Source organism: Hemitrygon akajei, unplaced genomic scaffold (genome assembly GCF_048418815.1).
Source record: "Hemitrygon akajei unplaced genomic scaffold, sHemAka1.3 Scf000110, whole genome shotgun sequence".
NCBI lineage: Eukaryota > Metazoa > Chordata > Chondrichthyes > Myliobatiformes > Dasyatidae > Hemitrygon > Hemitrygon akajei.
In genome coordinates, this window is record NW_027331996.1 from 58,889 (window position 1) to 80,352 (window position 21,464).

The 21,464-nt window shown below is 46.2% G+C and overlaps 1 protein-coding gene across 1 annotated transcript; it reads right to left on the bottom strand.

Moving 5' to 3' along the window:
• Positions 1–6,875: 6,875 nt before the first annotated feature.
• LOC140723352 (E3 ubiquitin-protein ligase TRIM39-like) lies at positions 6,876–19,703 on the bottom strand. The gene is made up of 4 exons (XM_073037936.1): positions 19,671–19,703; positions 17,934–17,956; positions 17,728–17,846; positions 6,876–7,561 (listed from the first exon to the last, which is right to left on the bottom strand). The coding sequence occupies exons 1-4, from the start codon at positions 19,701–19,703 to the stop codon at positions 7,011–7,013; spliced, it is 726 nt and encodes a 241-aa protein (XP_072894037.1). The 3' UTR covers positions 6,876–7,010.
• Positions 19,704–21,464: the final 1,761 nt, after the last annotated feature.

Sequence of the window (21,464 nt, forward strand, 5' to 3'; positions counted from 1 at the left end):
AGTGCCAATTCTAAAACCTGGCAGATCCCCATCTGATCCTTCTAGTTAAGGGCCTATATCGTGAATGTCTCATGTATGTAAACTTATGGAATGTATGGTAATCAAGCGCTTGAGTTATATTTTGGAAAGAGTGATGATAAAGTGTTTTATTAGAGTGGATTTTGGAAGGGTGAAATGACATTAGATTCAGTTTTAGATTTGGAAGATGATATTCGGAAAACACAATTAAATAAAGATGTTGTAATATCAGTATTTCTTGATACTGAAAAGGGAAATGATATGGAAGAAAGGACTTTTGATTAAATTAGGAGTGAGGGGGACATTGTATAATTTTTCTGAGTTTTTAGATAGATAGATAGATAGATACTTTATTCATCCCCATGGGGAAATTCAACATTTTTTCCAATGTCCCATACACTTGTTGTAGCAAAAACTCATTACATACAATACTTAACTCAGTAATAATATGATATGCATCTAAATCACTAACTCAAAAAGCATTAATAATAGCTTTAAAAAAAAGTTCTTAAGTCCTGGCAGTTGAATTGTAAAGCCTAATGGCATTGGGGAGTATTGACCTCTTCATCCTGTCTGAGGAGCATTGCATCGATAGTAACCTGTCGCTGAAACTGCTTCTCTGTCTCTGGATGGTGCTATGTAGAGGATGTTCAGGGTTTTCCATAATTGACCGTAGCCTACTCAGCGCCCTTCGCTCAGCTACCGATGTTAAACTCTCCAGTACTTTGCCCACGACAGAGCCCGCCTTCCTTATCAGCTTATTAAGACGTGAGGCGTCCTTCTTCTTAATGCTTCCTCCCCAACACGCCACCACAAAGAAGAGGGCGCTCTCAACAACTGACCTATAGAACATCTTCAGCATCTCACTGCAGACATTGAATGACGCCAACCTTCTAAGGAAGTACAGTCGACTCTGTGCCTTCCTGCACAAGGCATCTGTGTTGGCAGTCCAGTCTAGCTTCTCGTCCAACTGTACTCCCAGATACTTGTAGGTCTTAACCTGCTCCACACATTCTCCATTAATGATCACTGGCTCCATATGAGGCCTAGATCTCCTAAAGTCCACCACCATCTCCTTGGTCTTGGTGACATTGAGACGCAGGTAGTTTGAGTTGCACCATATCACAAAGTCCTGTATCAGTTTCCTATACTCCTCCTCCTGTCCATTCCTGACACACCCCACTATGGCCGTGTCATCAGCGAACTTCTGCACATGGCAGGACTCCGAGTTATATTGGAAGTCTGATGTGTACAGGGTGAACAGGACCGGAGAGAGTACGGTTCCCTGCGGCGCTCCTGTGCTGCTGACCACCGTGTCAGACCTACAGTCTCCCAACCGCACATACTGAGATCTATCTGTCAAGTAGTCCACTATCCAATCCACCATGTGAGAGTCTACTCCCATCTCCGTTAGTTTGTGCTTTAAGATCTTGGGCTGGATGGTGTTAAAGGCACTAGAGAAGTCAAGGAATGTAATCCTCACAGCACAACTGACCCCATCTAGGTGAGAGAGTGATTTGTGCAGCAAATACGTGATAGCATCCTCCACTCCCACCTTCTCCTTATACGCAAACTGAAGCGGATCCCGGGCGTGCCTGGTTTGTGGCCTCAGATTCTGTATTATCAGCCGCTCCATGGTCTTCATCACGTGCGACGTCAAGGCAACAGGTCTGAAGTCATTCAACTCCTTTGGTTGTGGTTTCTTCGTATTTCGACAGACTGTGCATGTACCGGTCTGCATGTTATGTTGGTGTTTCTATGAGATAGAGAATGGTATCCCATAAGGCAGTATACAGATGACGTCGCTTTATGGATTAGAGGTATTAATTGCAATTTACAATTAATAGGTCAAACAGTGGGCAGATTGATGAGGATTTTAAGCTTTTAGTCGTTAAAACACATTATGTGGTTTACAAACAGCATTAATAGACTTGCACTTGATTTTAAATTATGTCATTAATATCTTGTGGAAGTGTCAGTGGTAAGATTTCTCAGTATGTGGATGGATAATAAGCTGACGTGGAAGCACCTATCAGTAAAATAATTGATGAATGTAAAGGAGCTTTAAATCTCCTCAGACATCTATGTGGGTATTCTTGGGTGCAACATGAAAATCTTTGTTGACCAATTATATTTGTTTAATTTGATCTGTTCTTGATTATGTCTGTGTGGCTTATGGATCACCTTCATCTTCAAATTAAAAATGTTTGTATGTGATACAATTACAGACTTTAAGATTGTGTTCTGGTGCAGTAATGTTGTCTCCTGTTTTGGCTTTACTGATTGCAATGGGACAATTGCCCTCAAAGTAACAGAGGTTCAAGTTGATGTCAACATACTGGATTAATTTGCGGGGGCAAGGAAATGATCATCCTGTTAAAGGTGTGCTGGAGGACGGTTGGGGACATCACAAGAAGAGTGTTTTTTGTTTTGGGTGGCTGGGTTCTTACCACGCTGGGAATATGGGTGCATTTGATGATACAATAAGTCCCACTGTAGCTTTCTCCGTAACCCCACCTTGTTTTCTCCAATGACTTCAGTTGATTTTAGGTTACACGATCGGTTTCGGTTCTGCCTGAGAGTCTGTTGGTTCATCAGTATATTAATGAAAGTTATTATCATACAGTAACCGTTTTTACAGATGAATCCAAAGATAAGTTAACTGGGGATGTTGGTGTGGCTGTTTTTGTGTGCCTGAATTGCAGGTAATGATAAAGAAATGACTTATAGCCATTTATCAGCATAGGAAGCAGAATTATTTGCCAACAGTTTAGGCTTACAGTGGGTGGAGGAAATTGGTCCTTATAATTTGCTCAGAATACATTTCAGTTTTGATAAGTCTTAAACAGGTCATTCTGGCAGTAGGTCAGATTGACTGTTGGAAACATGTCAAACGGTATTTCATAGATAAAGTTTGATTTATATGTCTGCACATTATGGGCCCTGAACATCACACTGTTGAGGGAAATTATGATGTTGACTGTTTAGCACCAAAAGCTATTAAATGTTAAGCTGTGGATATAGACCTTCCACTTAGCAAATTAGAAGCTAAAGGGTTGGTAGTGTTAAGAATTGGGGGCTTATGGCAAGACGTAGGATAATGGACATAAGGACAGACACCTTTACAGAATACATAAACCTGTTGGGTTTATAGAAGAAGGGCTTAAAACAAGGGAAGGAATGATATTGACATGACATAGAAATGTCCACACTATGCTTAATTATGCCTTGTAACTAATTGGAAAACTTCATTCTGTGTCGTGTACATTTTGTCATTATGAATCTGTCGAAACACATACTATTTCAATGTGAAGCGTATAGGGCTGAAGAAAAATCAAATGCAGTCTTCAGTACAATCTTTGGGAGGGTAGATAGTTTTCAAATAAAAACTTTATTAAATTATGGGACTGACTTTAAATTAATTCACAGTTTGAGCTGGAAAAGGCATGTAATAATTGTGTTAAGCCTAAGGAAATGGCATATAAGGTAGCAAAGGTGAGTGGGATGATGGATTATTGGGATGCTCTTAAAATCCAACAAAAGGCAACGAAAAAAGCCATAAGAATGGTCAAGACAAAATATGAGGGCAAACTGGCCAGTAATATAAATCAGGATACTAAAAGTTTAGTTTTCAGTTACATGAAGAGTGAAAGGGAGATGAGAGTTGATACTGGACCACTGGAAAATGATGCTGGTGAAGTAGTAATGGGGGACAAAGAAATGGCAGATGAACTTAATGAACAATCTTCACTGTCTTTTCTGGTCAGCACCGCCCCCACTTGTCCCATTTAACCTGTCTTATTACGAGTGGACTTTAGGACCCGGGGGAGCTCAGGACCCGCCGCCCGCAGCTGCTGCTGAATCCCCGGTGTTTCTGTTCGGTTGACGGATGCGGTGAACGAGTTAAAATTAATCAATCGACAATTCTCATGTCGTGTTTATTTCACTCCATAGAACCATAGAACACTACAGCACAGAAAACAGGCCATTTGGTGCTTCTAGTCTGTGCGGAAACTTTATTCCACTCGTCCCATTGACCTGCACCCAGTCCATAACCATGCAGACCTCTCCCATCCAGGTATCTATCCAATTTATTCTTAAAACTTAAGAGTGAGCCTGCATTTACCATGTCAGATGGCAGCTCGTTCCACACTCCCACCACTCTCTGAGTGAAGATCCTCCTAATGTTCCCCCTAAACCTTTCCCCTTTCACCCTAAAACCATGTCCTCTCATATTTATCTTTCCTAATCTAAATGGAAAGAACTTACTCGCATTTACTATCTATACCCCACATAATTTTGTAAACCTCTATCAAATCTCCCCTCATTCTTCTACGCTTCAAGGAATAAAGTCCTAACCTGTTCAATCTTTCCCTGTAACTCAACTCCTGAAGACCTGGCAACATCCTAGTAAATCTCTGCACTCTTTCAATCTCTCCAACCTCTCCATGGATACCTCATGTCTGAACTTTCTGAACCAACCTCCCATGTGGGACCTTGTCAAAGGCCTTACTAAAGTTCATGTAGACAACATCCACAGCCTTTCCTTCACCAACTTAGTTGGTAACCTCCTCGAAAAACTCTTTGAGATTCATTAAACACGATCTACCATGCACAAAGCCATACTGACTATCCTTAATCAGCCCTTAGCTGTCCAAATACTTGTAAATCCGATCTCTCAGAATATCTTCCAATAATTTAAATACTACTGATGTCAGGCTCACTGGCCTGTAATTACCTGGTTAACTATTGGAGCCTTTTTTAAACAACGGAATAACATGAGCTACCCTCCAATCCTCAGGCACTGCACCCGTGGCTGAGGACATTTTAAATATTTCTGTCAGGGCCCCTGCAATTTCTACTCTAGTCTCTCTCAAGGTCCGAGGAAATATCAAGTCAGGCCAGGGGGATTTATCTACCTTTATGCGCCTCCTCCTCTTTAATCTACAAATGTTCCATGACACTACTGCTTGTTTCCCTTCCTTCCATATACACTATGCCAGTTTCCTGAGTAAATACTGATGCAAAATCTGTTTAAGATCTCTCCCACCTCGTGAGACTCCACACATAGACGACCACTCTGATCTTCCAGGGGACCAATTTTGTCCCTTACTATCCTTTTACTCTTAATATACTTGTAGAAACCCTTCAGGTTTTCCTTCACATTATCTGCCAAAGCCACCTCATGTCTTCTTTTTTTTCCTTCCTGATTTCCTTCTTTAGTATTTTCTTACGTTTTCTATACTCTTTAAGTAACTCATTTGCTCTTTGTTGCCTCTACCTGCTATACACTTCTCTCTTTTTCTTAACCGGATTGCCAATATCCCTTGAAAACCAAGGTTCCCTGTGCCTGTTAACTTTGCCTTTAATCCTGGTATGAACATGCAAACTCTGCACTCTCAAAATTTCACCTTTGAAGGCCGTCCACTTACTGAACACATCCTTGCCAGAAAGAAATTATCCTAATCCACTCTTCCTAGATCCATTTTCATTTCCACAAAATTGGCCCTTCGCCAAGTTAGAACCTCAACTCAAGGTCACTGGACCCAAAATGTCCGCCTACACATACTTCTGTCACCTGACCTGTCTGGTTTCCTAATAGGAGATCAAGTATTGCATCCTCTCTCGTAGGTACCTCTATATATTGATTTAGAAAACTTTCCTGAAAACATTTCACAAACTCCAAGCCATCTAGCCCTATTACAGTTTGGGAGTCCCAGTCAATATGTGGAAAGTTAAAATCCCCTAATATTAGAACTTCCTGTTTCTTACATCGGTCTACTATCTTTATACAGATTTGCTCCTCCAATTCTCACTGACTATTGGGCGGTCTATAATACACCCCTATTAGTGTGGTCACGCCTTTCCCGTTCCTCAGCTCCACCCATATGACCTCTGTAGACAAGCACTCCGGGCTGTCCTGTCTACGCACAGCTGTGATATTTTCCCTGACTAGTAATGCCACTCCTCCCCCTTTCATCCCTCCCCGTCTATCACGTCTGAAACAACGAATATTTCTATCATGTATAAACCACAGGTGGGAGGTTATCTTTTTGTATTAATGTATTAAAAATAAATGATAAATTCTACCAATGGAACCTCTTTCTAAAGGATTCATATTCAAAATAGTAGCCAACAAATCAGATTCTTGCATATATGGAAAGTTAGATAATTACTTTTGTAAAAAATGTCTAACCTGATGATATTGCAGTAAGTGTGTATGAGAGAGAGAATATTTGCTAATTAACTCTTCAAAAGTCATCAATCGACCATCACAAAATAAATGATAATAAAGATAAATAAATCTGCAAAAAAAAAACAGATCCCCTTAATCACTAAAGATTAAACAAGTTTGGGAGAGAGAACTTAATATGACCTTTGTTAATGAAGATGGTCAATTCTTCTTTAATATGTGCCAATCAGTGTTTAATTCAATTTAAAATTGTTCACTGTTACTGTTTAACAAAAGAGAGACTATCCAAAATATTTCCTGACATAGACAATTATTGCGATAGGTGTAAAACTGAAGTAGCTACTTTTTCACATATGTTCTGGTCATGTTCTTCATCAAAATCTTTTTGGAAATCTTTATTTTCTACAATTTCTAAAGCTCTGAAAATTAATTTACAACCTAATGTGCAAACCTTTTATTTCTGTCTATACATGCAGTCCTCGTATGACCTTTATCCTCCTCCACCTCACTATCTGCTCTAACACTCTGCTTCCCCTCCCTCTGCAAATCTAGTTTAACCCCCCCCCCCCCCCCGGAGCACTGGCAAATCTACCAGCAAGGATGTTAGTCCCCCTCCAGTTCAGGGGCAAACCGTCCCGTCGGAACAGGCCCCACCTTCCCGGGAACAAAGCCCAATTGTCCAGAAACATGAAGCCCTCCCTCCTGCACCATCTCCTTAGCCACGTATTTATCTGCACTCTCCGCACATTTATATTTACAGGGACTTTACTCCTGACGCCGGTCCCGGGACCCGACCCGTTTACAGACCCGGAGCGGAACCGGAGCAGATTCTCAGCCACTGGTTTTCATCCCAGGTCGCGAAGAAAGGATAAAGTTTCCCCGTGAATTTATTCCCAGTGAAGGTGTGGAGATGGGACTTGGTCTCCGCGTTGTAAAATGAAACTGTCCCGGACTCGTAACTGAGATAAACTCCCACCCTCCCGGGGATGGGACTGGCAGGGAGACGGGCCCCGGGGGAGGGGACACCGGACACGTCACAATCCCGATGTAACACGTCACCATCCCGCCCGATGATCCAGAATCCGGTCTCCGGACTCAGACTGACCCGTCCCTTCCTCTCCACAGACTCTGAGGCGACTCCCAGACCCCAAATACGATTCCCCGTCACCTCCACCTCCCAGTAATGTCTCCCCGATGTGAATCCCTCCGAACCCAGCACACAAGGCCAGTGTGTGAATCTCTTCCCGGTGTCAGGGAGATTCCTCCGGGTCCCGGTCCGTCTCACACTCTTCCGATCTTCAGAAACCTCGAGACACGGATGCGCCGTTTCCACATCCAGGGTGACAGAGACTGGGGGGAGAAGCAGAGAATTAGAGAGTCCCCGGGGATCGGGGGGAGACTCGGGCAGCGCGGCCCTGGGGATCGGGGGGAGACTCGGACAGCGCGGCCCCGGGGATCGGGAGGGAGTCTCGGACAGCGCGGCCCCGGGGATCGGGGGGAGATTCGGGCAGCGCGGCCCCGGGGATCGGGGGAAGACTCGGACAGCGCGGCCCCAGGGATCGGGGGGAGACTCGGACAGCGCGGCCCCGGGGATCGGGGGGAGACTCGGACAGCGCGGCCCCGGGGATCGGGGGGAGACTCGGGCAGCGCGGTTCCGGGGATCGGGGGGAGTCTCGGGCAGCGCGGCCCCGGGGATCGGGGGGGAGACTCGGGCGGCGCGGACCCGGGGATCGGGGGGAGACTCGGGCGGCGCGGCCCCGGGGATCGGGGGGAGACTCGGACAGCGGGGCCCCGGGGATCGGGGGGAGACTCGGACAGCGCGGCCCCGGGGATCGGGGGGGAGACTCGGACAGCGCGGCCCCGGGGATCGGGGGGGGGGAGTCTCGGACAGCGCGGCCCCGGGGATCGGGGGGAGATTCGGGCAGCGCGGCTCCGGGGATCGGGGGGAGACTCGGACAGCGCGGCCCCGGGGATCGGGGGGAGACTCGGACAGCGGGGATCGGGGATCGGGGGGAGACTCGGGCAGCGCGGTTCCGGGGATCGGGGGGAGTCTCGGGCAGCGCGGCCCCGGGGATCGGGGGGGGGAGACTCGGGCGGCGCGGCCCCGGGGATCGGGGGGAGACTCGGACAGCGGGGGCCCCGGGGATCGGGGGGAGACTCGGGCGGCGCGGCCCCGGGGATCGGGGGGAGACTCGGGCGGCGCGGTCCCGGGGATCGGGGGGAGACTCGGGCAGCGCGGCCCCGGGGATCGGGGGGAGACTCGGGCAGCGCGGCCCCGGGGATCGGGGGGAGACTCGGACAGCGCGGCCCCGAGGATCGGGGGAGACTCGGGCGGCGCGGCCCCGGGGATCGGGGGGGAGACTCGGGCAGCGCGGCCCCGAGGATCGGAGGGGAGACTCGGGCGGCGCGGCCCCGAGGATCGGAGGGGAGACTCGGGCGGCGCGGCCCCGAGGATCGGGGGAGACTCGGGCGGCGCGGCCCCGGGGATCGGGGGGAGACTCGGGCGGCGCGGCCCCGGGGATCGGGGGGAGACTCGGGCGGCGCGGCCCCGGGGATCGGGGGGAGACTCGGGCGGCGCGGCCCCGGGGATCGGGGGGGATTTCCGCTGGACGGAGAGCAGAGAGAGCCCTGGCCCTTGACTCCTCAGACAGGGGAAACATCCTCCCTCACTCCTGCCTGTTGACTCCTGAAAGAATTTTGTGTTTCCATGAGATCTCTTCTCATTCTACGAAACTGGGAACAGAGAACATAGAGCAGTACAGCACAGGAACAGGCCGGTCATACAATGTTCACATTCATTTGTGAGTGTGAAGTGGGGGAGTGTGATGATTTGAGACAGTAAAGGAGGTGATAATGGGAACCAGTTGGGGAGAGATGAATGGCAGATAGAACCAGGAGGGGGAGGGGTGGAAAGAATGTGGGTGAACTGTGTGTGTAGACGTAATGAGAAGCTGGAGGGGGCAAAGATGGCAGATGAGGATGACTTTGTCCCCTTTCCCAGAACCCCATCCCTCGCAGCCCCTCATTTAGACAGGGGATGAATTTGCAGGAACCCTTAAGCAACACAGGTCCTGATGAAGTGTTTCAGTCTAAACCGTGGACTGTTTATTCTTTTCCATAGAAACTTCCTGGACTGAAGTTCCCCCAGCAATTTGTGTGTGTTACTCTGCTTTAAATATACTCAATTATTTGGCCTCCACAGCTGCCTGTGGCAGATTCACTATCCTGTGGATAAAGGAATTCCTTCTCATCTCTGTCCTAAATGGACATCCCTATAGTCGGAGGCTGTGCTTACCGTTCTCGACCCACCCACATCCTCCCAACATCAACTCTCTCCAGACAGGTGTCAGAGAGATCTGGCGAGACCCTTCATCAGGACCTGTGCAGCTTGGAATACCAGCATCTGCAGATTTTCTCCTGCTTGATTTTTAAAGCAGAAGTTAATAAGTAAACTTCTTGATCAGTCAGAGTCTCAAAAGTTATGGGGTGGAGGCGGGAGAATAGGGTTGAGAGGGATAATAAATCAGCCATTCTTCTAAACTCCCGTGAGTACAGGCCCAGAACCATCAAACACTCCTCATATGTTAACTCTTTCATTCCCAGAATCATTCTTGTGAATCTTCTGCACCCCCTCCAATGCCAGCACATGTTTTCCAATAGAAGGGACCCAAAACTGCTCACAATACTCCAAGTGTGGTCTGACCAATGCCTTATAAAACCTCAGAATTACATCCTTGCTCTTGTACTCTAATCCTCTCGAAATGAAAGCAAACATTGAGTTTGCCAATCTTACCACTGACACAAACTGCAAGTTAACCTTCAGGGAATCCTGCACAAGGACACCCATGTCCCTTTGCACCTCTGACTTTTGAATTTCGCCCTGTTTACAGAATTGTCTATGCCTTTATTCCTTCGACCAAAGTCATACCTGCCTAAGTTTGTACCTGTCAAACTCTACCTGTGCTACAAGATCCTTATTACGTATACTGGTGCATTCAAATAAGACCATAAGACAAAGCAGCAGAAGCCGGCCATTCGGCCCTTCGAATCTGCTCCACCATTTGATCATGAGCTGATCCATTCTCCCATGTATTCCCACTCTCCCACCGTCTCACCATGACCTATGATGCCCTGGCTACTCAGATACCTATCAATCTCTGTCTTAAATACACCCAATGACCTGGCCTCCACTGCCGCAAGAAATTCACAGATTCACCACACTCTGGCTAAAAAAATTTCTTTGCATCACTTTTCTGAATGGGCACCCTTCAATCATTAAGTCATGCTCTCTCGTACTAGACTCCCCCACCATGGGAAACAACTTGGCCACATCCACTCTGTCTATGCCTTTTAACATTCAAAATGTTTCTGTGAACTTCCCCCTCATTCTTCTAAACTCCACGGAGTACAGTCCAAGAGCGGTCAAATGTTCCTCATATCTTAACCCTCTCATTCCAGGAATCATTCTAGTGAATCTTCTCTGAACCCTCTCCAATGTCAGAACATCCTTTCTTAAATAAGCAGCCCAAAACTGCACACAGTTCAGGACTTTGAATTTTCTCTCCATTTAAATAATAGTCTGCCCATTTCTTTCTTCTACCAAAGTGCATGACCATACACTTTTCAACATTGTATTTCATTTGCCACTTCTTTGACCAGTCTCCCAATCTATCCAAGTCTCTCTGCAGAGATTCTCTGTTTCCTCAGCACTACCGTCCCCTCCACCTATCTTTGTATCATCAGCAAACTTAGCCACAAGGCCATCTATTCCATAATCCAAGTTGTTGATATACAACGTAAAAAGATGTGGCCCCAACACGGACCACTGTGGAACACCACTGGTAACAGGCAGACAACCAGAATAGGTTCCTTTATTCCCACGCTCTGTTTCCTGCCAATCAGCCAACGTTCTATCCACATATGTAACTTTCCAGTAATTCCATGGGCTCTTATCTTGTTTAGCAGCCTCATGTGTGCCACCTTGTCAAAGGCCTTCTGAAAATCCAAATACACAACATCCACTGCATCTGCCTTGTCTAGCCTACTTGTAATTTCCTCAAAAAATTTCAATGGGTTTGTCAGGCAGGATTTTCCTTTAAGGAAACCATGCTGAGTTTGGCCTATCTTGTCATATGCCTCCAGGTACTCCGTAATCTCATCCTTGATAATCGACTCCCAACAACTTCCCAAACACTGATGTCAACCTAACAAGTCTATGATTTTCTTTTTGCTTCCTTGCCCCTTTCTTAAATACCAGAGTGACATTTACAATCTTCCACTCCTCCGTAAATGTCAGAATCTTTGACTTTTGAAAGATCATTGCTAATGCCTCCGCGATCTCCACAGCTACTTCCTTCAAAACACAAGGGCGCATTCCATCTGGTCCTGGAGATTTATCTACCCTTAGACTATTCAGCTTCCTGAGTACTTTCTCTGTCGTAATTGTGACTGCACACACTTCTCTTCCCTGACACCCTTGAGTGTCCAGTACACTGCTGATATCTTCCTCAGTGAGGACTGATGCAAGTACTCGTTCAGTTCCTCAGCCATCTCCTTATCTCCCATTACAATTTCTCCAGCATCATTTTCTATCGGTCCTATATCCACTCTCACCCGTTTTTTATTCTTTATATACGACAAAGCTTTTAGTATCTTCTCTGATATTATTTGCTAGCTTCCTTTCATAGTTCATCTTTTCCCTCTTAATGGCCTTCTTAGTTTCCTTTTGTAAGCATTTAAAAACTTCCCAATCCTCTGTCTTCCCACTAATTTTTGCTTCCTTGAATGCCCTCTCCTTTGCTTTTACTTTGGCTTTGACTTCTCTTGTCAGCCACGGTCGCAACCTTTTTCCATTTGAAGATTTCTTCTTTTTTTGGAATATATCTGTCTCGCACCTTCCTCACTTCTCACATAAACTCCAGCCACTGCTGCTCTGCCGTCCTCCCGTGTGTCCCTTTCCAGTCAAATTTGGCCAGTTCCTCTCTCGTGCCACTGTAATTTCCTTTACTCCATTGAAATACCGACACATCGGATCTCGGCTTCTCTTTCTCAAATTTCACAGTGAACTCAATCATGTTACGATCACTGCCTCCTAACGGTTCCTTCAACTCAGTCTCTCTAATCACCTCTGGGTCATTACACAACATCTAATCCAGTACCTCTGATCCCCTAGTGGGCTCAACAACAAGCTGTTCTGAAAAGCCATCTCGTAGACATTCCACAGATTCTCTCTGTTGAGATCCAGTGTCGACCTGATTTTCCCAATCCACTCGCATGTTAAAATCCCCCACAATTATCATAAAACTGCCTTTCTGGCAAACCTTTTCTATTTCCTGTTGTAATTTGTAGTCCACCTCACTGCAGCTGTTAGGAGGCCTGTATATAACAGCCGTCAGGGTCCTTTTACCCCTACGATTTCTTAGCTCAACCCAGAAAGATTCTGCACCTTCCGATCCTATGTCACCTCTTTCTAATGATTTAATATCATTTCTTACCAATAAAGCCAAGCCACCCCCTCTGCCTACCTGCCTATCCTTCCGATACACCGTGTATCCTTGGACGTTCAGCTCTCAGAGACATGCATCCTTTAGCCACGTCTCAGTGATGGCCACAAAATTATACCTGCCAATCTGTAGCTGTACGACAAGATCATCCACCTTATTCCTTATGCTGTGTGTATTTAAGTATAACACCTTAAGTCCAGTATTTGATACTTTTTGATTTGATTGCACTTCAACTCATCCCATTGGCTGCAAATTTGCCCCATCACCTGCCTGTCCTTCCTGACATCTTTACTGCTCACTATCTTAGATTTATTTCTGTTTTGCCCCTCCTCTACTCTATCATTCCGGTTTCCCATACCCCTTCCAAATTAGTTTAAACCCTCCCTAACAGCTCTATTAAACATTCCCGCTATGGTTCAGGTGTAACCCATCCTTTTTGAACAGGTAATACTTCCCCCTGAAGAGATACCAATGATCCAAGAATCTGAAGCCCTGCCCCCTGCACCAGTCTCTCAGCCACGCATTCATCTGCCTGATCCTACTATTCTTGCCCTCGCTAGCACGTGACACAGGTAGCAATCCTGAGATTACTACCCTGCATGTCCTGCTTCTCAGCTTCATTCCTAACTCCCGGAAATCTCTCTTCAGGACCTCTTCCCATTTCCTCTCTATGTCATTGGTACCAACATGTACCAAGACAGCTGGCTGCTCGCCCTCTCCCTTCAGAATATTCTGGACCCGATTCGAGACATCCCGTACCCTGGCACCTGGGAGGCAACACACCATGCGGGTATCTCTACCAGGCTCACAGAATCTCCTGTTTGTTCACCTGACTGTGGAATCCCCTATGACTACCGCATTCCTCTTCTCCCTCCTTCCCTCCTGCACAACAGCGCCAGGCTCAGTGCCAGAGACCCGGTCACCGTGGCCGTCCCCTGTCAGGTCATCCCCCTCAACAGCATCCGAAACGATATACTTGTTGCTGAGGGGGGCAGTCACAGGGGTGCTCTCCACTATCCGGGCATTTCCCTTCCCTCTCCTGACAGTCACACAGTTTTCTGACCCCTGTAGCCTAGGGATGACTACCTCCCTGTAGCTCCTGTCTATCACCTCTTCATTTTCTCTAATAAGCAGTAGGTCATCAAGCTGCAGCTCCAGATCCCTAACACGGTCTCCGAGGAGTTGAATCTCGGTTCACCTGGTGCAGATGTGGCTATCAGGGAGGCTGGAGGTCTCCCAGGATTCCCACATCTGACACCCTGAACAAAGCACTAACCCTGCAGACATGCTACCTAATTCTACAGGAATGAAACAAAGAAAGATAGGTCTACTCACCCACTTACTTCACCAAACACACGAACTTTTTAAACCCTTAGCTAATGTGCCCTGCTGTTCCCCCGTCCGTCCGGGCCGATTTGCCAAGGGGAGAAAAACAGTCGGTTCCTCGCTCTCGCCTCTTCCCGTTACCGCCTAAGGCCGTTGAGCCAAAGCCCTGCACTCTGCTGCCACCCACTCCGCTGCCCGCTGTATAGGGTGGTCATCTTTATAAACTCTCCGCGCTGTCCTTCGCAGTCTCGCCGTTCTTGTACGCAAAGTTTTTTTTAAAAACTGTCTTCCTTCAGAATTTAGCTCCCACGCCGCCCTTCTTGTCCCAATCTAAAAAACACCTTCAGTCCTGTATTCATCAGCCTATTCCACACTGTCCACATGAAATTCAGCAAGGCCTTTGATGTCGATGATAGACCACACTTGGAGTATTGTCTGCATTTCCGGTTCCCGAATATGGGGAGGATGTCATTACACTGGTCAGGAGGCTTCAGGAGGATGTTACCAGGACTGTGGGCTTGGGTTAAAAGCAGAGAGTGGATAAGCTTGGGCTATTCAGCTGTAGTGTAGGATGTTCAGGTATGACCCCTTATCAAGGTAAATAATTCATAAGGAGCTTAAATAATGTTTCTTTTTCCAAGAAATGGGAGTACAGAACCAGAGGCCTCAGATTGAAAGTGAGATGGGAAATTTTTCTGAGTGGTCTATCGGGTTACATTCTCATAGAGAGGGAGGTTGGTAAATGGAATTTGCCCTCAGACCTGTAGAAACAGGTAAAAATAAAATATTTTAAAATAAATTTGGGCTGGTACACAGATGGGAAATGGTTAGAGGGATGGGGGGGGGGGCAAACACACACAAATGGGCCATGCTCAAGAAGACATCTTAGTCTTGCAGATTGATGAAGTGGGCCGTGCGTTCAACGCCCGTCAAACCCTCCCAGATCATCATCCTGAGGAATCTCACCCCGGAGTCTGTCTGTGAAGTGTTGATGTGACGTCACGTCAGAGGGCAGCTCAGTGCCACAGAACAGACAGACCGGGTAAGGACGGCAGATTTCAATCAGAAATGGGAATTTGTGCCTGTTTCTGTGGACGTGTGTCGCACTCTGATAGTATATCGTGTGTGTGTGTGTGTGTGTGTGTGTGTGTGTGTGTGTGTGTGTGTGTGTGTGTGTGTGTGTGTGTGTGTGTGTGTGTGTGTGTGTGTGTGTGTGTGTGTGTGTGTGTGTGTGTGTGTGTGTGTGTGTGTGTGTGTGTGTGTGTGTGTGTGTTGATTGTGGTAAATTTCCGTGTGGTGTGTATACGCATTGAAGGAGAGTGTGCACATTGAAGAATTTGTATGTACAGTGTGTCATCACATGTCTGGTGTGTGTTGACAATGTGTCACACGTGTTTGAGTTGTTTATTTGAATAAATGACTGTCTCTGAAGAGACTGGTTTCCAGGTTACTGAGGGAAATAACAACGTACATTGCTGAGGCTCTGACTACAATCTGCCAATCCTTCCTGTGTATGTTGGTGAGGGAGCTTTGCCAGGCCGGTTATGCTGTGTGTGCTTCTCCCGAGATGAAATCTTGACCCATGTCAATGCTTGTTGGTGTGTCCGAGCTCATTCTCACAATGCTTCAATGTAGTGGTCTGATAACCATAAGACATAGGAGCAGAATTAGGCCATTTGCCCATCGAGTCTGCTCCGCCATTCAATCATGGCTGATCCTTTTTTTCCCTCCTCAGCCCCACTACCTGGTCTTCTCCCCGTAACCTTTTATGCTGTGTCCAATCTAGAACCTATCAAGCTCTGCCTTAAATACACACAACAAGTTCCACAAATTCACCAGCCGTTGGCTCATATTTCTTCGCATCTGTTTTAAATAGACCCCCCTCGATCTTGAGGCTGTGCCCTCTTGTGCTAAACTCCACCACCATGGGAAACATCCATTGCACTGCTTCCTAAGGTTTCTTTTAACTACTCACCTCTTGTTCAATACATAACACCCAATGCAGTAGAGCTGTTCCCCGAGTAGGTTCAATGACAAACTGCTCTAGAAAGTCATCACATTGCATTCAACAAACTCACTCTCTTGAGTTCCTTTACCAAACTGATTTTCCCAATTGCCCTGCATGTTGAAATCTCCCATGATTATCATAACATTATCCTTTTCATCAGCCTTTTCTATTTCCAGTTGTAATCTGTGGGCCTCATCCCACTGACTGTTGGAAGGCCTGTATATGACTGCTGTCAGTGTCATTTTTACTTTTCCTTACCTCAACCCACAAGGATTCAACATCTTCCAATCCTATGTCACATCTTGCTGCTGATTTACCAGCAGAGCCACACCACCCCATCAGCCTTCCTTCCTTCCTTCCTCTGATACATTGTGTAACCTTGAACATTCAGCTCCCAACTACAACCATCTTTCAACCACGATTCCGTGATGGCCACAACATCATACCTGACAATCGGTAATAGTGCAACAAGATCATCCACCTTATTTCTCATACTCCATGCATTGAGATATAACACTTTGTGTACTGTATCTGTTACCCTTTTTAATTCTGCATCACTAATGCACTGATACTCACCCTGCTGGCTGTAATTTTGTCCTCTCATCTGTCCGCCCTATCTGACAGTCTGACTGCAGGCTATCTTTGCATTTTTTACCATCAGTCCTATCTCTTCACTCCAGTTCTAAACCCCACCAAATTAGTTTAAAACCTCCCCAACAGCTCTATCAAACCTCTCTGTGAGAATATTGTTCTCCCTCGGGTCCAGGTGCGACCCATCCCTTTTGAGCAGGTCATTCCTCCACCAGAACAGATCTCAATGATCCAAGAACCCGAATCCCTGTCCCCAGCACCATCTTCTCAGCCATGTTTATCTGTCAAATTATCCTGTTTCTACCCTCACCAGCACGTGGCACAGGCAGCAATCCAGAAATTACAACCCTGGGGGTGCTGCTTCTGAGCTTTCTACCAAGCTGGCCAGATTCTTTTCAGAACCTCTTTGTTTTTACTTCCTATGTAATTGGTCCCAAAATGCAACAAGATGGCTGACTCTTCACCCTCCCTCTCTAAATGCTGCAGACATGATCGGAGACATATCTGACCCTGGCACCTAGGAGGCAACATACCATTCGGGTGTCCAATTCACGTCCATACATTCTCCTGTCTGTCTCCTGACAATTGAGTCCCCTGTCACGACCACTCCCCTCTTCTGCCTCGAACAACAGTGAGAGATGCTGATCCGGAAGGGGGAAGACCTGTGTCAGTCAGAGTCTGCACTCACAGGGCACATGAAGGACTTGTGTATTTTCCTGACAATCCCTGTCACCACACTGATACCCGCTTTTATTCCCTACAATATCATCAAGTCAGTATTAAATTCCCAGCTCCTGTGGTAGGATTCAAATTCATGTCCTGATGTGTTAGTGCAGTGTGTCTGGAATCAGGACACAGTGGTTCATCTGCCAGTCCCGTGTATTGGTTGTATTGTGACCCTGTGCTGGTGTGTCCAGGGGCCTGACATCTCCAGCTGACCATGTGACTGTGATGCCTCCCAGTGGGTGGGGTTGATGTGAAATAAACTTCAGTTCCCCTTCAGTCCATTATCACAGCCAATCCTTGCTTCAGCTTATAAATTAATTGTGTTTCATGAACAAGGAAAAATGAATCTTTGTAAGTTTTACCTCGGTTAATGGCATCAAGTGTTTCTCTCAGCACTGTGTTCGACAAATAGAAGCGATCGAATTTTTCAACCGGTAGGGCCTCATCTGTCACTGACAATTCCTGGACATCGTCACTGATTCTGTAAATGTTAAACTGCTGGTGATAAACTGGAATTTTGAAGTATTTTACAAATCCATACAGGGTTTCAGTAAAGAGCATGTCCTACCTCCTCTTTCGATGAGCTTCCTCCTGAAATAAATAAAAACACAAATCTGATTAGACTTGGACTTAATGTCCACGTCCTGAATTTCATCCAAATCATTACAAGGTGTTGAAAATTCCCACTCCCACAGTCACAAACACACACCAGCAATACAGAACCACGGGGGAAATTACAGGGAAAGTTTCTGAAAGTTAGACCATTACTGAGAGGATGGAACTGACAGGAAAGACAGGACAGGCTGTGCATTATCATCTGGATAAGACATCAGAATGATAAAATGGAACAATTTAAGATCAGTGATGGATTTGATTGCGCGAAGGTGGAAAAAGTACCTCATTATGGCGAACACGAGAGGACACAGGTGCTTGGAAGTAGTACAGAGGAGATGTCAGGGGTAAGTATTTTGGAATGAGTGGAATGAGCTGCCGGCAACGAAGGTGGAGCTGGATGCGATAGGGTCTCTCACGAGACTCCCACACAGGTACATGGAGCTTAGAAAAATAGAGAGCTATGGGTAACTCGAGGTAATTTCTAAAGTAAGTAGATGTTCGACACAGCACTGTGGGCCAAAGAGACTGTATTGTGCTGTAGGTTTTCTTTGTTTCTCTGTTTCTATTTATGGGGAGACCTTCAGTCAAAGATAAAATGCCAGGAGGTTTTTAATAAATCCCACAAAAAATTTAGTTAAGAGAATGTGAAACTCAATGCCACAGAAGTGGTTAAAGTGGAACAGCAGAGATTGAATGTAATGGGGAGGCTGGATAAACACGTGAGGGACCAGGGAGTTCGGGGCAGTGTTGCTGGGTGCGGTGAGTAGGTGGCAGGAGGATTGTGCAGAGGGGAAATTGATAGAAGATGGACCGAATGGCCTGCTCATGACAGAGAATGGGACACAATCCCATGTAAAACTTATCCAAAAAAGTAGAGACAGTGAAAGTTTCTGTAATCTGATCGAAACCGGATATGGACGATAAGTCTGATGTGTGGGTCACATTCTTTGTTCTCACTGATGGACAGAGAGACCCTCACACCCACCGCACCAGACACACTCACAGCCTGTGACTGGAACTGGGTGTTAATGGGAGTTTTAGAGGATATTTAATGCGGTAATTAAGGACACAATCAGCAGCTCTGTGTTATGATCAGAGTAAATCATTTCAGAAAAGATTACACTCTGTCCTGGGATGTACAGAAGCTGTGGAAGTCCAGTTTTGGGACAACAGCAATCCTGGATAGTTGCATCAATTGTCTGGTGAGAAACAGTTTACTGCCATTTGTAAATGCTGTGTGTAGGAGCAACACGTCTGTTTTCTGTCTGCATTGTATTCTGTGTTATGTGTTTATTACGAAAACCAGTCACATGAGTGGGGATGTGGTAAAAGTGAAGGGAATAAGTTACGTATTCGTACTTTGTTCTGGGCTGTTTTGATCCTGGGACTGGCAGATGCCATATCTTTTGTTGACAGATTAATTGCAGTTTAATTTACGATTAATTATGCTGAAATTTCATCGCTTAAATATTGTATGTTGCTGATAAAGGATCAAATATCTATCTCCGATATTTAGAATGTCATTAGCGGAGTGATTGGAGGTTCGTCATGCAAGGAGAACACTCTGTGTGAGGACACCAGCAGCGGCAATTGATTTGGTAGAATTGGCCGCTGTGCTGTGTTTATTTCAAATATACCACTGTTCATTTAGTTCAATTTCACAGAAATAAATTGAAATGTATTCCCTCACCTTGAGAAACATCACATTGTCTTTTTGATCCATCTGTTCCTTTAACTTAGTGATTTCCTCCTGAATAATCCTTATATTCTCTTGAATCTTAAGAAGATTTTTCTCCATTGGGTTGAGAATCCTCTTCTCTTCTTCCCTGAGATCCCTGAGTAAACTCTGCTCTTTCTCAGTGATAATCTGGCGCAGTTCAGCAAACTGGGATGTGATGTGGGTTTGAACACTGTGTGACTGTTTCTGTCGAATGAAAGGTGAAGATTAGTTTACTGCATTGCTGTGTTGTATTTCCTTATGACATAAAAGTGACCATTCGGTCCATTGGGGTCCATACTACTTCTGAGACATTCCCGTCAACCCCTTTCCCCCACATTTTCCTGAAACTTATTCTCCCTCAGTGACCCATTAACTCCCAGAAGATTCACATCACTCTCCTCCACCTTCACAGGGTTAATTGTAATTAACCATTCATCCAGCATGTCCTTGGAATGTGTCTGAAACTGTCATGGCACAGGGAGAGCATGCAAACTCCACACAGACAGCAGCAGAGGACAGGATCGAACCCAGGTCACGGGAGCTGCGATACTCTGCTATTCTGCATTAAATGGAGCAAAACTCGACAGTAATATCTGAAATTCCGCTCAGGAAGCCTCACCCGAACTCCGGAAAGCTTCTCTTTCTGTAGCTGCTCCTTTTCCTGGAAGTCTGATTTCTTTTTTGTGAGCGAGTCTAAGGAAGATTTTAGCTGATCCTGGAAGTCAGAGAGTGAAGGAAATAGAAACAAAGATGCATCAAAAGAAACAGGTGATTAAACCCGATTATCACACAAAATGCCGGAGGAACTCAGTGAGTCAGGCAGCATCTATTCAGGAGAAATAAACAGTCGGTGTTTCGGGATGAGACCCGTCGTTAGGACTGGGAAGGAATGGGGCAGAAGCCAGAATAAAAAGTTTGGGGATGAGAACCAGCTGACAGGTGACGGGTGAGACAACGTGAGGGGGAACGTGGGGGAGGGTGATGAAGTGAGAGGCTGAGAGGGGACAGGTGGAAGAGGTAAAGGGCTGGAGAAGAAGGAATGTAATACGAGAGAACAATCGACCATGGAAGAAACGGGAGGAACTGGGCTGTTTGCGGTCCTGAATGGTGACGAGGGAGGAGGTTAGGAGTCAGGTGTAGCACTTGTCCTGCTTGCAGGTCTCAGTGCCAGGAGGGAGATCAGTGGGGAGGAGCGAGTGGATCAAGGCGATACAGTACGTAGAGCGCGATCCGTATAGAGAGCGGAGAGTTGCAGGGTGCGGAGGTGGGCTGTGGGACGGAGAGATGCTAGAATCCCGTTGGAGATGGGGGAAGTTGCAGAGAGTGATGTGTTGGTTATGGAGGCTCGTGTAATGGTACGTAGGAGAAAGGAAATGTGTTAAGTATTAAATTAACGTTAGTTTTACCGTGTAGATTTTAACAGCTTCTTTAATCGGCTTGAAGCGGTGCTCTCTGTGTTCCTGCGCGTCTCTACAGATCAGACAGATCAGTGTCTTGTCCATTTCACAAAACAGCTTCAGTTCTTCCTCATGTTCCTCGCATTGAAGTTTTCTTGCCTTCCCTTTCGGATTCAGGTTTAGATTTCGAGCTTTTTCAGCCAGATTTGCTAAGGCCCGATTCACTCTGAGGGTGCGGTCAGCAAACACCTCTCTACATTCCGGGCAGGAGTTTCTCTGCTCCCTTTCCCAACACCGTGTGATACAAGAGCGACAGAAGTTGTGTCCGCACTCCAGAATAACCGGATCGGTGAAGAAATCCAGGCAG

Excerpts from the sequence above, each read along its gene's own strand:
- LOC140723352 (XM_073037936.1), bottom strand. The coding sequence starts at position 19,703 with ATGGATCAAAAAGACAATGTGATGTTTCTCAAG. Across the intron at positions 17,847-17,933 it reads GAAGCTCATCGAAAGAGGAG|AATCAGTGACGATGTCCAGG; the intron begins GTAGGACATGCT and ends TAACATTTACAG. Across the intron at positions 7,562-17,727 it reads ACTTGATGCCATTAACCGAG|TCTCTGTCACCCTGGATGTG; the intron begins GTAAAACTTACA and ends TTCTCCCCCCAG.